At 43.8% G+C, this 18,753-nt stretch overlaps 1 protein-coding gene across 3 annotated transcripts in view; it reads right to left on the reverse strand.

The window, feature by feature from the left end:
• Positions 1-18,753, reverse strand: part of CaMKI (Calcium/calmodulin-dependent protein kinase I) — a 317,987-nt gene that overhangs the window by 247,568 nt on the left and 51,666 nt on the right. The window contains exon 1 of one of the 3 annotated variants that reach the window (XM_071664253.1): positions 14,712-15,006. The exons of the other annotated variants lie outside the window; for them this stretch is intronic. Within the exon in view, the coding sequence (XP_071520354.1) occupies positions 14,712-14,719 (8 nt within the window). The 5' untranslated portion in view covers positions 14,720-15,006. Of the gene's footprint in view, positions 1-14,711; positions 15,007-18,753 lie in introns of those variants that run through there. 3 annotated transcript variants of the gene reach the window in all.

Genomic DNA, 18,753 nt, shown 5'->3' on the forward strand with positions numbered 1-18,753 from the left:
CCGTCTCCCGCTTTTTTTTCTTTTAATTTTCCAAAAGGAGGAACAGAGGGGGGCCAAGAGAGGATATCCCACAAAGGCCCAGTCCTCTGTTCTTAACGCTACCTCGCTAACGCGGGAAATGGCGAATAGTTTAAAAGAAAGAAAAAGAAATATATATAAACGCCCACACACACACACATATACATATCTATACATTTCAACGTATGCATACATATACACACACAGACATACATATATACACATGTACATATTCATACTTGCTGCCTTCATCCATTTCTGTCGCCACCCCGCCACACATGAAATAGCATTCTCAACCCCCCTAGGGCCTAGATGTGGAAAGGGAGCTGTGGTTTTGGTGCATTACAAACGACAGCTAGAGACTGAGTGTGAACGAATGTGGCCTATGTTGTCTTTTCCTAGCGTTACCTCGCGCGCGCGCGCATGGGGGGAGGGGGGATGCTGTTTCATGTGTAGCGGGATGGCGACGAGATGGATGAAGGCAGCAGGTATGAATATGTACATGTGTATATATGTATATGTCTGTGTATGTATATGTATGTATACATTGAAATGTAAAGGTATGCATATATATGTGCGTGTGTTGGCGTTTATGTATATGGAAGTGTATGTGGGTGGGTTGGGCCATTCTTTCGTCTGTTTCCTTGCGCTACCTTCCTAACGCGGGAGACAGCGACTAAGTATAATAAATACATAATATATATATATATATATATATATATATATAAGATTATTAGTGAAAGAGAAGAGAGAGGCATTTGGACGATTTTTGCAGGGAAAAAATGCAATTGAGTGGGAGATGTATATAAGAAAGAGACAGGAGGTCAAGAGAAAGGTGCAAGAGGTGAAAAAGAGGGCAAATGAGAGTTGGGGTGAGAGAGTATCATGAAATTTTAGAGAAAATAAAAACATGTTCTGGAAGGAGGTAAATAAAGTGCGTAAGACAAGGGAGCAAATGGGAACTTCAGTGAAGGGCGCAAATGGGGAGGTGATAAAAAGTAGCGGTGATGTGAGAAGGAGATGGAGTGAGTATTTTGAAGGTTTGTTGAATGTGTTTGATGATAGAGTGGCAGATATAGGGTGTTTTGGTCGAGGTGGTGTGCAAAGTGAGAGGGTTAGGGAAAATGATTTGGTAAACAGAGAAGAGGTAGTAAAAGCTTTGCGGAAGATGAAAGCCGGCAAGGCAGCAGGTTTGGATGGTATTGCAGTGGAATTTATTAAAAAAGGGGTGACTGTATTATTGACTGGTTGGTAAGGTTATTTAATGTATGTATGACTCATGGTGAGGTGCCTGAGGATTGGCGGAATGCGTGCATAGTGCCATTGTACAAAGGCAAAGGGGATAAGAGTGAGTGCTCAAATTACAGAGGTATAAGTTTGTTGAGTATTCCTGGTAAATTATATGGGAGGGTATTGATTGAGAGGGTGAAGGCATGTACAGAGCATCAGATTGGGGAAGAGCAGTGTGGTTTCAGAAGTGGTAGAGGATGTGTGGATCAGGTGTTTGCTTTGAAGAATGTATGTGAGAAATACTCAGAAAAGCAAATGGATTTGTATGTAGCATTTATGGATCTGGAGAAGGCATATGATAGAGTTGATAGAGATGCTCTGTGGAAGGTATTAAGAATATATGGTGTGGGAAGCAAGTTGTTAGAAGCAGTGAAAAGTTTTTATCGAGGATGTAAGGCATGTGTACGTGTAGGAAGAGGGGAAAGTGATTGGTTCTCAGTGAATGTAGGTTTGCGGCAGGGGTGTGTGATGTCTCCATGGTTGTTTAATTTGTTTATGGATGGGGTTGTTAGGGAGGTGAATGCAAGAGTTTTGGAAAGAGGGGCAAGTACGAAGTCTGTTGGGGATGAGAGAGCTTGGGAAGTGAGTCAGTTGTTGTTCGCTGATGATACAGCGCTGGTGGCTGATTCATGTGAGAAACTGCAGAAGCTGGTGACTGAGTTTGGTAAAGTGTGTGAAAGAAGAAAGTTAAGAGTAAATGTGAATAAGAGCAAGGTAATTAGGTACAGTAGGGTTGAGGGTCAAGTCAATTGGGAGGTAAGTTTGAATGGAGAAAAACTGGAGGAAGTAAAGTGTTTTAGATATCTGGGAGTGGATCTGGCAGCGGATGGAACCATGGAAGCGGAAGTGGATCATAGGGTGGGGGAGGGGGCGAAAATCCTGGGAGCCTTGAAGAATGTGTGGAAGTCGAGAACATTATCTCGGAAAGCAAAAATGGGTATGTTTGAAGGAATAGTGGTTCCAATAATGTTGTATGGTTGCGAGGCGTGGGCTATGGATAGAGTTGTGCGCAGGAGGGTGGATGTGCTGGAAATGAGATGTTTGAGGACAATGTGTGGTGTGAGGTGGTTTGATCGAGTAAGTAACGTAAGGGTAAGAGAGATGTGTGGAAATAAAAAGAGCGTGGTTGAGAGAGCAGAAGAGGGTGTTTTGAAATGGTTTGGGCACATGGAGAGAATGAGTGAGGAAAGATTGACCAAGAGGATATATGTGTCGGAGGTGGAGGGAACGAGGAGAAGAGGGAGACCAAATTGGAGGTGGAAAGATGGAGTGAAAAAGATTTTGTGTGATCGGGGCCTGAACATGCAGGAGGGTGAAAGGAGGGCAAGGAATAGAGTGAATTGGAGCGATGTGGTATACAGGGGTTGACGTGCTGTCAGTGGATTGAATCAAGGCATGTGAAGCGTCTGGGGTAAACCATGGAAAGCTGTGTAGGTATGTATATTTGCGTGTGTGGACGTGTGTATGTACATGTGTATGGGGGGGGGGTTGGGCCATTTCTTTCGTCTGTTTCCTTGCGCTACCTCGCAAACGCGGGAGACAGCGACAAAGTATAAAAAAAAAAAAAAAAAAAATATATATATATATATATATATATATATATATATATATATGTGTGTGTGTGTGTGTGTGTGTGTGTGTGTGTGTGTATTTACTGAACCAGGACTGGTCAATAAGGGGAAGAGGCGAATGACAAACTTACGAAGAAAGTCATAAAACCTCCAAACAGGAGTTGTCTATAAGGACACATTGGATATTAGAGATCCTTTAACTTTCCGAGTTATTTGAAAAATATCAGAAAGGTAGTGATATCTACATGGTTGTCTAACTATCATGAGAGTAAATTACTAAACAGTTAAGGATAAATTCATGCACATTTTATTTTCCCCTTTAGACGAGTCAGATTAGAATAAATGTAAAAATATATTAATTCATCATAACTAAGTTTATCAAATACTGTAATAGCTTGAGGATGGAGGAGTAAATCACCCTCGCTTTAGAAAGCTTCTATTCATATGTTGATTTGACTGTTTATATTTTCTCATCATGTGTGGCAAATGCCTTAAGAGTTCATACTGCATTTTGTGTAAGAAGCAATTTCGATGAAGATCAAGCAGGGAAGGCAAAACAAAGGTGGAAGGCTGGAATATCCTAACTAAGAAGACCGCACACAAACGTTCACGAGGCTACTTGAAGCCATAGAAAGTTCAGGAAATCGACCTGCAAAAGTGGAGAACTCTTTCCCCGTCCTGTACAAATACGTAATTTATTGATGGGTAAAAATGAAAGTTTCATCAAATCCACAGTTCCACTCCCATTTTTCATGATCAATACTTTTGAAATGGCATAAGTATTCGCTCTACCTACTTTCAATACTTTGTTGAATTTAAGTACTTAAATTAGGAGATTGTCCTTTCTTGTTTTTAGTTTCAAACTTTTCGTTTTAAGTAAACTTATAGAAATTTAAGTTCTGCAAATACTTCATTGTCTTTCTCGTGCTTCATCAAAACTGGTGGCTTTAGTCACGTACCCACTCGACTAGAAAAGTCACCTTCCACTGTTGACAAGAGAAAGTGAGGCAATGAAGAGTACAGTCTCAACACAGCATGATAATGATGCGATGGTGCTAGAAGTAATCTTGCTGCAAATAAGTGTCTCTATTGTCATACTGTTGTGAATTGCGAGTGTGTCTTCAATTTCTTTATGGGAAATATTCTATTTGAAAAACATTATCAAATGAAAATTTGTCAGCATGGCTTGGCATATCATTCTTTTTTACGCTTCAAGTGAACCCGTATTGGATGTCTGCCAGGACACATGAGCTCCCACTATATGCATCCCTAAAGCTGTAAGAACCCTGTACGAAGGGTTATGGAGTTATAGAATTAATATAAATCTTTTTTTCTTACATGCTCGCCATTTCCCGCATACGCAAGGGAGCGACAAGAACAGATGACTGAGCCTTAGAGGGAAAACTCCTACCCTGGCATCTTCCTCTGCTCCTTCTTTTGGAAAGTAATACAGGAAGGGAGGATTGCTAGCCACCCACTCCCACCCCTCTTAGTTGTCTTCTACAATATGCAGAGAATACGTATGTGGGCAGTGGTGTTCTTTCTTCACTATCCCCAGGGATAAGAATATATATATATATATATATATATATATATTATCCCTGGGGATAGGGGAGAAAGAATACTTCCCACGTATTCCCTGCGTGTCGTAGAAGGCGACTAAAAGGGGAGGGAGCGGGGGGCTGGAAATCCTCCCCTCTCACTTTTTTTTTTAATTTTCCAAAAGAGGGAACAGAGAAGGGGCCCAGGTGAGGATATTCCCTCAAGGGCCCAGTCCTCTGTTCTCAACGCTACCTCGCTAATGCGGGAAATGGCGAATAGTATGAAAGAAAAGATATATATATATATATATATATATAATATATATATATATATATATATATATATATATATATATATATATATATATATATATATATATTATCCCTGGGGATAGGGGAGAAAGAACACTTCCCACGTATTCCCAGCGTGTCGCAGAAGACGACTAAAAGGGGAGGGAGCGGGGGGCTGGAAATCCTCCCCTCTCGTTTTTTCTTTTCTTTTTTTTCAAAAGAAGGAGCAGAGAAGGGGGCCAGGTGAGGATATTCCCTCTGTTCTTAACGCTACCTCGCTAACGCGGGAAATGGCGAATAGTATGAAAGAAAGAATGAAAGAAAAAATTATATATATATATATATATATATATATATATATATATATATATATATATATATATTTCTTTTTTTTTCCCATACAAGTTCATTTCTTGGGTCAGCGAGGTGCTAGCATCAGCGTGGTAGCACCAGAAAAAGATGAAGAAATGGCCTAATCTGCTCACATTCACACTCTAGCTGTCATATACAGTGCACAGAAACCAAATCCCCCTCTCCAAACCCAGGCCCCATGGCCCATTCTGAGGTTTCCCCTGACCATTTCACATACCCTGGTTCAGCCCACTACAGCACGTCCTCCCTTGTACACTATATTGTTCCAATTTTCTTTATCCCTAGCATGCCTTGCACCCTCCTACATGTTCAGGCCACAAGCCCTCAAAGCATCTTTCACTCCATCCTTCCACCTCCCCACTGGTTAACCCCTTTTCCGTTCCATCCACTTCTGACGTGTACACTCTCTCAGCCAAGTTTTCTTCACTCATTCTCTCCTCTTGCTCAGCACACACTCTTCAACTCTCTTAAACATCCTCCTTTTACTAGCACATCTCTATCTTACCCTATACTTTTCATTCATTCAGACAACCCTCCTTACACCTTGTTCTCAAAATTGTTCTCAAACATTTTCCAGCAAATGCACTCTATCATTTACATTTATGTCAAAGGCCCATGCCTCATATAACACTGATGGGACTACTATACCTTCTACCACACCCATCCTTGCCCTTCGAGACAGTCACCTCTCTTCCTAAACATTCCTCAACACACTCAAGACCTTTGCTCCCTCATCCACCCCATGGCTTACCTCAGTTCCTATGGTTCTACTCACGCTAACACAGCCACTCCAAGGTATCTAAAATTCCCACTTCCTCTAAGCTCTCTCCATTCAAACTCACATCCCAACTAGCCTGTCTCTTTTCACTGCAAAACCTAAAATCCTTAGTTTTATTCACATTTACTTTTAACTTTCTCCTTTCACACACCCTTCCAAACTAAGACAACAGCTTCTGCAGTTTCTCACTTGAATCTATTCTCAGCTTTGTATCATCAGCAAACAATAATTGACTCACCTCCCAGGACCCCTATCCCCAGCCTAAATCATACCTGCTCCTCTCACGAAGATCCTTGCATTCACTTAGCTCACAACCCCATCCAGAAAGAGATTAAATAGCCATAGTGACAGACCAACCTTCACTCGGAACCACTTATCCTCCTCTCTACCTACTCACACACGTCTTACTCTCAGGATAAAATCTCCTCAATGCTTCTACTAACATTCGTAACACTTTCCACAAAGGATCTCCAGCAACCCTATAATATCCTTTCTCCAAATCCTCAAATGCCATATACAGATCCTTCTGTTTATGTATTCTCAAACACATTCTTCAAAGCAAACACCTGATCCAAACACCCTCTACCACTCCTCAAACCACATCCTGCCCCATCTGATGATTTGTGCATGCCACCATCCTCGCTATCACCATTCTCCTAAACAACCTACCAAGTACACTCAAAAATCTTATATCTCTAATTCAAACATTCACCTTTGTCCCTCTTGCCTTTCTGCAATGGCACCATGTATACATTGCACCAATCCTTAAGCACATCACCATTATCCACACATACATTGAAAATCCTAACAAACCATCTTTTTAAGAAATTCGTCTGTAATACTATCCACTCCTGCTGCCCTGGTACATTTCGCCATATACAATGCTTTCACCCCCTCTACTTCCTTCACCAAACCACTTGCCATTACCCTCTCACTTTGCATACCAACCCGACCCAAATACATCCTCCTCAAAAACATTCAACAGTCCTTCAAAGTACTTAATCAATCTGCTCTTCATCTCGTTACTATTTGTAACCACCTCCTCATTTGCCCCCTTCACCGTTGTTCCCATTTGCTCCCTTATCTTTTCTTACACTGTCAACCTCCTTCCAAAATATTTTATTCTCCCTGAAGTTTGCTGATACTGTTCACCCCAATTCTCATTTGACCTTTTTATCAGCCCTTGCACTTACCTCTTGACCTCCTGCCCCTTTCCCTAGTACACCTAATCACCTCCAGTCCTTCTATGTAAGTGCTGCCTATACAACTCTCGTTTTTCTTTCACTAGTAACTTTACATTATCATGCCACCACTCACTATCCTTTCTCACTTGCACAACTCCCGCCTTCCGCATTCCACACACTTCTCCAACACATACTAGCACTGCTTCCTTAAATACACCTAAGCTCTCTTGGTATTTCTTCATATGTCTCCTGTCCAAGCTCACTTACATTCATCAACTTCTCACCCATGTCATTTCCTTTTCAAAAACAATAAAAAATCTACAAATCTTCACCCTCGCCTCCACGAGATAATGATCACACATCCTATCAACTGCCCCTCTGAACACATACACATCCAAGAGTCGTACCTCTTTTACATGCCTGTCAATTAAAGTGTAATTCAGTGATGCCTGCTGACCATCTCCCTAACGCATCCACTTACAATTGTGGATGTCCCTCTTTTTAAACTAAGTATTCCCAATCACCAGTCCTTCTCCAGGACACAGCTCCACAAGCTGTTCGCCTTCTCCATTCACCATACTGGTAACTCCATACCCACTAATTATACTCTAAACTGCCACATGAATCACTTACACATTCAAATCACCCATCATTAAGACTCGGTATCTTGCATCAAAACTGTTGAAACACTCACTCAGCTGCTCCCAAAACACTCACTTCTCTTCATCTTTCTTCTGATGCCATGTGCATAAGGACTAATAATCATTCATATCTTGTAATCCATATTCATTTTTACCCATATCAGTCTGGAGCTCTCTTCCTTACACTCTCCTAACACTGCTGCTTCAGCAGTAGTGCTACCCCTTTCTTAGCTCTCACTTTCACTAACCCCTAACTTTACTCCTAAGACATTCCTAGACCACTCTTCCCCCTTACTGTTGAGCTTTGTTTTGATATAAACCAGAGCATCAAACATACTACCCATCTCTCCCTTCTTCACATCTTGGTAATATTCACATGCATTCAGACCCCAGCCTGAGCCTTCAAGAAGGATGAGCACTCCTTACTCAGCTCCTTCAGTTCTTTCTCTTATACACACACACACACACACACACACACACACACACTATATATATATATATATATATATATATATATATATATATATATATATATATATATATATATATATTATCCCTGGGGATAGGGGAGATAGAATACTTCCCACGTATTCCCTGCGTGTCGTAGAAGGCGACTAAAAGGGGAGGGAGCGGGGGGCTGGAAATCCTCCCCTCTCGTTTTTTTTTTTTTAATTTTCCAAAAGAAGGAACAGAGAATTCGGCCAGGTGAGGGTATTCCCTCAAAGGCCCAGTCCTCTGTTCTTAACGCTACCTCGCTAATGCGGGAAATGGCGAATAGTTTGAATGAAAGAAAAGATATATATATATATATATATATATATATATATATATATATATATATATATATATATATATATATATATATATTTTTTTTTTTTTTTTTCTTTTTTGCTTTGTCGCTGTCTCCCGCGTTTGCGAATTAGCGCAAGCAAACAGACGAAAGAAATGGCCCAACCCACCCCCATACACATGTATATACATGCACGTCACACACGCAAATATACATACCTACACAGCTTTCCATGGTTTACCCCAGACGCTTCATATACCCTGATTCAATCCACTGACAGCACGTCAACCCCGGTATACCACATCGATCCAATTCACTCTATTCCTTGCCCTCCTTTCACCCTCCTGCATGTTCAGGCCCCGATCACTCAAAATCTTTTTCACTCCATCTTTCCACCTCCAATTTGGTCTCCCACTTCTCCTCGTTCCCTCCACCTCCGACACATATATCCTCTTGGTCAATCTTTCCTCACTCATTCTCTCCATGTGCCCAAACCATTTCAAAACACCCTCTTCTGCTCTCTCAACCACGCTCTTTTTATTTCCACACATCTCTCTTACCCTTACATTACTTACTCGATCAAACCACCTCACACCACACATTGTCCTCAAACATCTCATTTCCAGCACATCCACCCTTCTGCGCACAACTCTATCCATAGCCCACGCCTCGCAACCATACAACATTGTTGGAACCACTAGTCCTTCAAACATACCCATTTTTGCTTTCCGAGATAATGTTCTCGACTTCCACACATTCTTCAATGCTCCCAGGATTTTCGCCCCCTCCCCCACCCTATGATTCACTTCCGCTTCCATGATTCCATCCGCTGCCAGATCCACTCCCAGATATCTAAAACACTTTACTTCCTCCAGTTTTTCTCCATTCAAACTTACCTCCCAATTGACTTGACCCTCAACCCTACTGTACCTAATAACCTTGCTCTTATTCACATTTACTCTTAACTTTCTTCTTTCACACACTTTACCAAACTCAGTCACCAGCTTCTGCCGTTTCTCACATGAATCAGCCACCAGCGCTGTATCATCAGCGAACAACTGACTCACTTCCCAAGCTCTCTCATCCCCAACAGACTTCATACTTGCCCCTCTTTCCAAAACTCTTGCATTCACCTCCCTAACAACCCCATCCATAAACAAATTAAACAACCATGAAGACATCACACACCCTGCCGCAAACCTACATTCACTGAGAACCAATCACTTTCCTCTCATCCTACACGTACACATGCCTTACATCCTCGATAAAAACTTTTCACTGCTTCTAACAACTTCTAACATATATATATATATATATATATATATATATATATATTATATATATATATATATATTTTATATTTTTTTATTTTATTTACTTTGTCGTGTCTCCCTGCTGCGAGGTGAAGCGCAAGGAAACAAGAAGAATGGCCTCACTCCCGCATACAGGTTCAACGCATCTACATATACAAGTGTTACCTGGTTAACCGCAGACGCTTCACATGTGATTCATGCCACTGAAGACGTTACCGTAACCACATACGATCCATTCTCCTATTCCGTTGTCCTCCTTTCACCCTCCGCAAGTTCAGGACACCTCACTAATAAAATATAAAATAATAAATATATATATATATATATATATATATATATATATATATATATAATATATTATTTTTGTGTGTCACAAGTGACGAGGTGGTCAAGGAAAAACGAAGAAATGAACCACCATAACATGTATATACATATAGTCCACACACAAATATTACATAATAAACATTTCAATATTTATCCAATACTTACATCGCTGATTCTCCCTATAAGGTACGTCAAAACGAGGAAAAACATCAACCATTTCCGCCTATTCCTGCCTCCTATCATCCCCCTCATGTCAGGCCCACCTTAGAAAAGAAATGCATAGCATTTATAATTAATCAATAAACTTATTTAATGGCAAGCGAAGGCCAACACATTCTGTAATCAGCCATATATATTATTATTATATATAATATCCATATATACGTTTCCACATCTAATGCAGTTTGCAAACCACTGACCCAAGCCATATCAGCATACCTAGATAACGAACACATCTCTCTCATCATGTGTAAGCAGCGAACCATCCTCACTCAGCCATCCCTCATGTTCAGTCAGGACCCAACATATCACTCGTACATATCTATTAGTCTTTCAACCCTGATCCAACGCCTTCAATTTGGTCTCCCAATTCTCCTTGTTCCCTCCACCTCTGAAACATATATCCTCTTTGTTAACTTTTCCGCACTCATTTTCAACACAACCTCTTTTGCTCTCTCAATCACACTCTTTGTGTTTCCACACATCTTTCTTACCCTTTCATTACTTACTCGATCAAACCACTCATGCCACATATCGTCCTCGAACATTCATTACCAAAAAACCCACTCTCCTTCGCAACCATATAATATTGTTGGAACTACTTTTCCTTCAAACATACCCATTTTTGCTCTCTGAGATAACGTTCTCTCTTTCCACACATTCTTCATCGCTCTCAAAACCTTCGCCCCCTCCCCCATCCGATGACTCACTTCCGCTACCATGGTTCTATTCGCTGCTAAGTCCTCTCCTAGATTTCTAAAACACTTCAATTCCTCCATTTTTCCCTCATTCAAACTTACATCCCCATTAACTTGTCCCTCAACCTGCTAAAACCTAATACTCACTTCCTAGGCCCCCTCATCCCCGACAGACTGCATATTTGCCCCTCTCTCCAAAACTCTTGCATGTACCTCCCTCACTACCCCATCCATAAACAAATTAAACAACCACGGTGACATCGCAAACCCTTGCCGCAGACTGACCTTTAACAGGAGCAAATCACTCTCCTCTCTTCCTACTCGTACACAAGCTTTACACCCTTGATAATAACTTCTCACTGCTTCTTGATGCTTACCTCCCACACCATATATCCTTAAGACCTTCCACAAAGCATCTCTATCAACCATATCATATGCCTTCTCCAGTTCCATAAACGTCACATACAAATCACTTGTTTTTCTAAGTATTTCTCACACACATTCTTCAAAGCAAACACCTGATCCACACATCCTCTACCACTTCTGAAACCACACTGCTCTTCCCAAGTCTGATGATCTGTAACCGTCTTTATCCTCTCAATCAATACCCTCCCATAAAATTTCCAGGTACACTCAACAAACCTATGCCTGTGTAGTTTGAACACTCACCTTCATCCCCTTTGCCTTTATACACTGGCACGATACATGCATACCTCCAATCCTCAGGCACTTCACCATGATCCATACATACAGTGAATATCCTTATCTGCCATTCAACAACATAGTCCCCCTTTCTTGATAAATTCAAATGCATTACCATCCAAACCCTTCGCCTTACGCAAGGCTTTCACCACCTCTTCTCTTTTCACTAAACCACTCACCCTGACTCTCTCACTATGCATACCACCCCGACCTAAACACCCCTACTTCTGGCACTCATCATCAAACAGTTAACAATCCTTCAAAATACTTACTCCATCACTACCTATTATCACTTCCCTTTTTGCTCCCTTAAACGATGTCCCCCATTTTTTTTTTTTTTTTTTTTTTTTTTGTATTTCGCATATTATTTACCACCCTCTAAAACATCTTTTTATTGTCCCTGAAGTTTAATGATACTCTCTCATTCCAACTCTCATTTGCCCTCTTTTTCAACCCCTGCACCTTATTTTGACCTCCTGCCACTTTCCCTTATACATCTACCTATCATTTGCACTCCTTCCTTTAGTTCTCGCAGAAGCTGTGCCCCCTCAACCAACGTATGACTCACTTCTGCTTCCATAGTTCCATTTACCACCAAGTCTGCTAAAACACTTCCTCCGATTTTTCCCCATTCAAACTCAAACCCCAAGTAAACTGTCCCTCAATCCTACTAAACCTAATATCCTTATTTTATTCACATTTATTCTAAACTTCCTTTTTTCATACACTCTTCCAAACTAAGTCAACAATTTTTGCGGTTTCTCACTTGAATCTGCCACCAGTGCAATAACATCAGCAAACAACACCTGACTCACCTCCCAAGCCCCCCCCCCCCCCCTCAAAAAAAGCCCTACACGACTGCATAATCGCCCCCTCTCTCTCTATGACTGTCGCATTTACATCCCTCACCAGCACAACCATAAACAAACTAAACTGCAATGGTGACCTTCCCTTGGAACCATTCACTCTCTTATCTTCTCACGCTTATATATGCCTTTAGACCCTCGATGAAAACTTCTCACTGCATCTACAAGCTTTCCTTCCACACCATATATCCTAAAGAGCTTCCACAAGGCATCTTCATCAATCTTATCATATGCTTTCTCCAGAGCCATGTCATGTGCAAATCCTCTGTTTCTTTCAGTAATTTTCGCACATATTCTTACAGGAAACAATTGATCCATACATCCTCTACCACTTCTAAAACTACATGGTTCCTTCCCAGTCTGATGCATCTGACCTAGGAATACCTGTTCTTACGAATGAGTAGCAAGAAACAATATCCAATTCCTAGTCTGACATACAATCAATTACTCATACTTATGAACTGCCGAACTGCATCTTTTCATGAAAATGTTGCTTAATACCACATTCTATTAACTATATCTTATATGCATCACATTATTACAGTCAGGTACAGGTATTTTTTCTAATATGATGCATTTCTTTATATTTTCCAACTTACCAACAGGAACCTTACCTGTTCGTAACCCAGGTAACCCCAGTATATGAATGTGTGTGTATGCAAGTATATCTTTTTCAATCCATCCTTCTAAGTCCACAATCTGGTCTTCCTCTCCTTGTTCCCTCCACTTCTGACACATGTATCGTGTGACAACTTCTTATTATCTCTAAATCATAAACCATTTCAGCACACACTTCAGCTTTCCCAACCATACTTATCACCACACATCTCCTACCCTATCACTACTTAATCAACCCTCCTCACGTCACGTACTTAATTCAAACATTTTATTTCTAACACATGCACCCTCCTCTGAACATTCTCACCCATAGATCATCCATATAATATTTTTGGAACTACTGTATCTTCAAATATCTATTTTCGCCTCCCCAGATAGCTAGACACATGTCTACCTGTAGTCGAAATCGTGACAAGACTTCTGTTGAGACGACGTTGTTATTCTATTCTGGGTTTGCCACTGTTCTGAGTAATGTCGTGTTGCAGGTTTGTTGCTTCTAGTAAGGTGTTGTACTGTGACTGTGAAGCTGTCTGCATACCTGAGGACCTTCATGTTGTGGTCTTCTGCAGGTTATGGAAGGTCATGTAGGAAGAGACTGAAGGGGGTTGGAGAAAGAATTGCTCTTTCAGGGAACACCATAGTGGAGTTTAAGAGAGTTACAGGTGAAGCAATTGCGAGTAACTCAGGCTTGGAAAGTGCTAAATCACTTTTTGTAATTGTCGTGGACGACAGGATCAAGTATCGTTTGTGTGAGGATGTGTTGCTGAAGACTTTCAAAAGTTTTTTTTTTGATGTCTACTGCCACCAGTGGTGTGCAGGAGAGAAGCTATGGTTGGTTGAGGCCATTTTGGATATATTGTATGAGTGTGTGTGTGTGTGTGTGTGTGTGTGTGTGTGTGTGTGTCTGTGCGTGCGTGTGTGTGTGTGTGTGTGTTTGTGTGTGTGATAACACACTCCATCTGCTTTAGGTTACACCACGATTAAGTCCCGTCAGTGGACGAGGGAGAGTACAGTCTGGTTGATGAGCTTATTTAGCACCATATTCAAATATCACTCCGAGACACCTAACGGTAATAAGTGAGGGTCACATTTCATTGTATCCAGCTTTGTAGCACAGCAGTGCGTGTTGTGGCTGAAGCTAAGCCACGTAGTTGTGTGATTACTATTTGTGTTACGGAGAGAGAAAGTACTCACGTTACCCTATCTCTTAACCTTGCATATATGTACCATGTCTTTAGTATTATTTTGTACACACACACACACACACACTAGCATATTTGTGTCAGTCTTTATGTTGTTGGGGAGACAATGATCTTTCCTTGACCTGGGTGGTTTATCTTATTCTCCCCCTTCTGTCATGCATACGCATATATAACTGTTAATACAAATACAATGTGAATAAATATCTTTGTTTACATGCGTTAAATCCAACCTTCCGCTCCTACCCAAAAGTTCCCAAATCTATTGATTATTGATTAAGAGTACAGCCACTTACGTTACCATTACCCTGGATTGGCCAAAATGTAAGAAACCAGTTTTGTGATGCTGTGGTCTTCTTCCTTCATACAAGTTCTTGCAAATTATACCGAATCGGATGAGTTACTTTACTTGTCATTTGTGCCACTATAAGTGAATTGTATCACAAGTTCTGGTGCCTAAACATGGACTGGCACCACAGAGTTTGAGGAAAACACACACTACACATCACATTTCTGTATTCCTATATCAATCATTGCCTTCAGTTGCTAGCATGACAGCTTGTGAGAAACGACAACACAGAAAGTCACAGATAAGGCAGACATATGCACCATAATTATGTTGAAGCAAAGACGCTGGTGAAGACGTGACACTAAATTCATCCACAAACTAACACGATATACAAGTATGGTTAGTGTCGACTGCCCGAGAAGTTACAGCTTCTGCCGACAGAGCGCATGACGCTCGTTCAAAACAGAAGGGAGACGAGCGTAAAACATTCCATATTAACTTTACATGTAGGGGTACATGAGACATAGTATGATACATAAGCATAAAAACATACAGTTCGTCAACCTCCCTCCCGATGGAGTCTGAAGTGAAGAGGACTTAAATATCCAGACGTTCCACATGCTGACGTCTGCAAGAGCTACGTCTTAGTGATGCGAGGGGTAGGGGAAAACAAACCTTATGCCCGTCTTCCACAGAGGCTGTTATTCCTTCGTAGCTGGCGAGGAAAAGACGGGCGGGTTTGGGTCTTTACGTAGTGCTGACTGACTGGCACGGGGCGGGATTGGTGGTGAGGGGAATGTGATGTAGCCTCAGGAAACGGCGGTTTCTCCAACATACTCTACCGATACCTACGATTATCCCTGCCGTGTCCCATCACCTCGCGACGGGATCTTGTAAGCGGACAGGTTCACCAAGCTTGAGAGGGGAAAGGGAGCGGGAGGTGCTGTTATAGTACTCCTCCGCCTTCTGTTGCAGTGTGAGCTGTCGTGCATCATACTCGTCCGCTGTGTCCTGCCACTCGGAAGCGAAGGAGCGGCAGTGTGTTGGCATGGATGTGCCGAGCGATCTGAGCGGGTGACCGGCCGTCTGGGCGGGGTTGTTGTGTGTCTCCATCAGTCCTTCGGTGGAAGTTTTCATCCTCCAGGCAGCCATTACTGATGGTCTTGATAATGAGGCGTTTCACCTGCTTCACACAGGCCTTACGGGTAATGTGGTCATGAGATGTGGCGAGTCACGCCCCAACGCTTGAGGAAGGTCAGAAATTCTGACCTGGGGAACTAAGGTCCACTGTCCGCGTGGAGACGGACAGGTTCGCCTACATTAACGAAGAAGCTTGATGGTGGTGCGAGAGGTGGCGTCCCTTCCGTACTGACTCACGTGTGGTCAGCCAGATAGACGATCGGCGTACAGCAGACATTCCTTCCTGCGTGTGAGAACAGCTCAGCAGAGACGTCCTCGTAAGGCCGCGATGGGTGCGGGTCACACATCAACGGCTCCTTTACCAGGGATGGCTGGAGGGTCTGGCATGCGTCACATGCCTGCACGGTGTGCACGATGTCACTCGTGGTGCCAGGCCACCACAACGTCTGCCGGGCGCGGCGCTTTGAGGCCTCTATTCTTCAGTGAGTTGTGAAGGCGGGAAGAACAGGGAGGCCAAATGCGGCGGGGATGATGAGCCGGGCGCCGTGGAGAGCGAGACATTCATCAGTGGCCAGACTGTCTCGTATTTTCCAGAAATCTCGTAGTGATGCTGGTTCTTTCGGCAAGTCTGTGGGAAAACCTGTGATCATGGATGGCGTCGTGGAGCTGACGGTAGGCGTCGTCCTGGGCAGCTGGCCATCAAGCAGCTATGTAAGGTGACGTCCGCCCAAGCCTCGAAGTCTTCCGGGGTTGGGTCATCCACAGGTGCGCAGGAGATGCGCGTCGGGGATGGCAAGTTCTCTCCCCTTACGCTAAACTGTCGTGAGGGAAAACTGCGTCGTCTTCTTCAAACGCTGGAAACGTGAGGTCTCCACAGCGTCCAGTGTGTAGCCGTTCAAAATGGGCACCAGCGGCTTCTGGTCGATGAGGAGGCCGAAGTGTGGCAGACCCAGCAGATACCGGCGGCACTTTCTCATGGCCCACACAGCCACCACAAGTTCTAACTCCACAATGGCATATCCTGTCTAAACGTCGCAAAGAAAACGAGAGCTACACTGCACCAGCCTCCTCTTGTCACCATGGCACGACACAAGAGCGTAAACCCACACCTTTCAGACACGAGGCTTCAGTCTGCAGAACTGTAGGAAGGGCGGGATCAAAGTGGGCGAGAACTGGAGACGAGTTCAAGGTTTATTCCACTCTCTCGAATGATGCGTGGTGGTCGGGGGTCCACACAAAATCATTCATGGGGCTGAGAAGGGAGCAGAAAGTGTCTGGCGATGTTGCTATGCTGGGGTGAAGTTTGCAGGCCGGTTCGCGACATCCATGAATGACCCCGAGGTCCGTGATGATGGTGGGCGTGGGGGAATCTGAGATGGCACTCACCTTACCTGGTTCTGCAGTCATACCCTCAGCAGTGATGCCATACCCACAGCTCGGCAGACTGGCTGGCGTACACTAACCTGCTGACGTTCATGTTATGCCGTGTTTACGACATCGCTGAAGGTCGACTGTGTAGGTCGGTTCCCAGGCGAACACGTCATCCAAGACAGTGCCTCAGTTGTTGACATCTTCAAGAGCGATTTACCACGTCTGAAAAATTCGTCCCCTATAGACACGAATCCCATGGGGGCCACGTAGAAATTTGTAACTTCCCCACGGAGTTATGAAGATGGTGAACGGCTGTGCCTCCTTTGCTAGCGGAAGCTGACAGTATCGCGTCCGTCGTGGTCAAATATTTGCATCCACGAGCGACCTCCATGACAGGTTGCGCGGCGTTGGGGCAGGGTGGTGGGCGGGTCGCAAAACTTGCTCGTTCAGTTTGGTGAGGTCCATGGTGGTGCAGACGCCTTCCCTCTGCTTCGGTGTCACCAGCCATCGGATAACACCATCTCCAATACCCCGACATCCAGCGGCTGGATGACCCCTTGCTTCTGCTGTCTAGCACCTGCTCGCCAGGCCAGGGGGATGGCCCAGGGAGTGTGGAGTGCAAAGGGCTGCTGCACCTCCGCCTGCTGGTGGATCGTCATGGGCAGGCCAGACACGGTCCACAGCTATGTTCCCTATGGACCTCTGGATCCACCAAGTCGTCCATGAAATCTTCCAGAAGCTTCTGGCGATCCTCCACCAACTGCTCGGCGCTGGGGATATCAAGGTTGACATCGGTTGTGGAGCGACTATATCTGCTTCAGGTAGTTAGCAGGGATGATAGTGATGGCTCTGGCGTCATACCAGGAGAGCAGGACGTCGTCTGTGTCATGGGATACGTCGACGGTGGTGTCGTGTGACATATCTCCCAGGGTGAGAATTGCCTCGAATGATGCCACAGGTGACAGTCTACTGCTGTTCACCACGAGAACCTCCTCGTCCAGCGGAAAGGAGAAGTCAGACGCGAGGAGACCAAGCTGTGGCAGTTGTCGTGGTCCCGTGATGGCTGTCTTTTCTGCGCCGATGTCGGGCGTGCACAGCAGAGCCCCTCGTCGAGTCCCGTCAGGTAAACGTACTTTGGGTGCGCGACGGTTGGCTGGGCACCTGTGGACACCACTCAGCTTCAGGCGACGGCCAGCTTTACCTGTCAGCTTGTTGTTGTCACGGAGCTTCTGCGGATCCTGTAGTTTCTAGCGACACACTTTCCTGAAGTGTCCCGTGTGTGTGGCCACACTGGCAGCACTTCTATACCTCCGGCAGGACGCGACGCTGCTTCACTCGTCCTTCAGGAGGTACAGCGGCGCCACAACCATCACACTGCTGACGGTGTTCTGCTTGTTGCGCAGTGGCGCGAGCTGTCGAGCGCTGGCGACGCTTTGACATCTTTTGAACGGCCTTAGACTTGCCTGTCAGATCCGCCCCGGTGTTGTGGGCTGACTCCTGGCTGCGGCACAAGGACAGGGGTGTTGGCTAGTTCAAGT

Source organism: Panulirus ornatus, chromosome 8 (assembly GCF_036320965.1).
Source record: "Panulirus ornatus isolate Po-2019 chromosome 8, ASM3632096v1, whole genome shotgun sequence".
Classification (NCBI taxonomy): domain Eukaryota; kingdom Metazoa; phylum Arthropoda; class Malacostraca; order Decapoda; family Palinuridae; genus Panulirus; species Panulirus ornatus.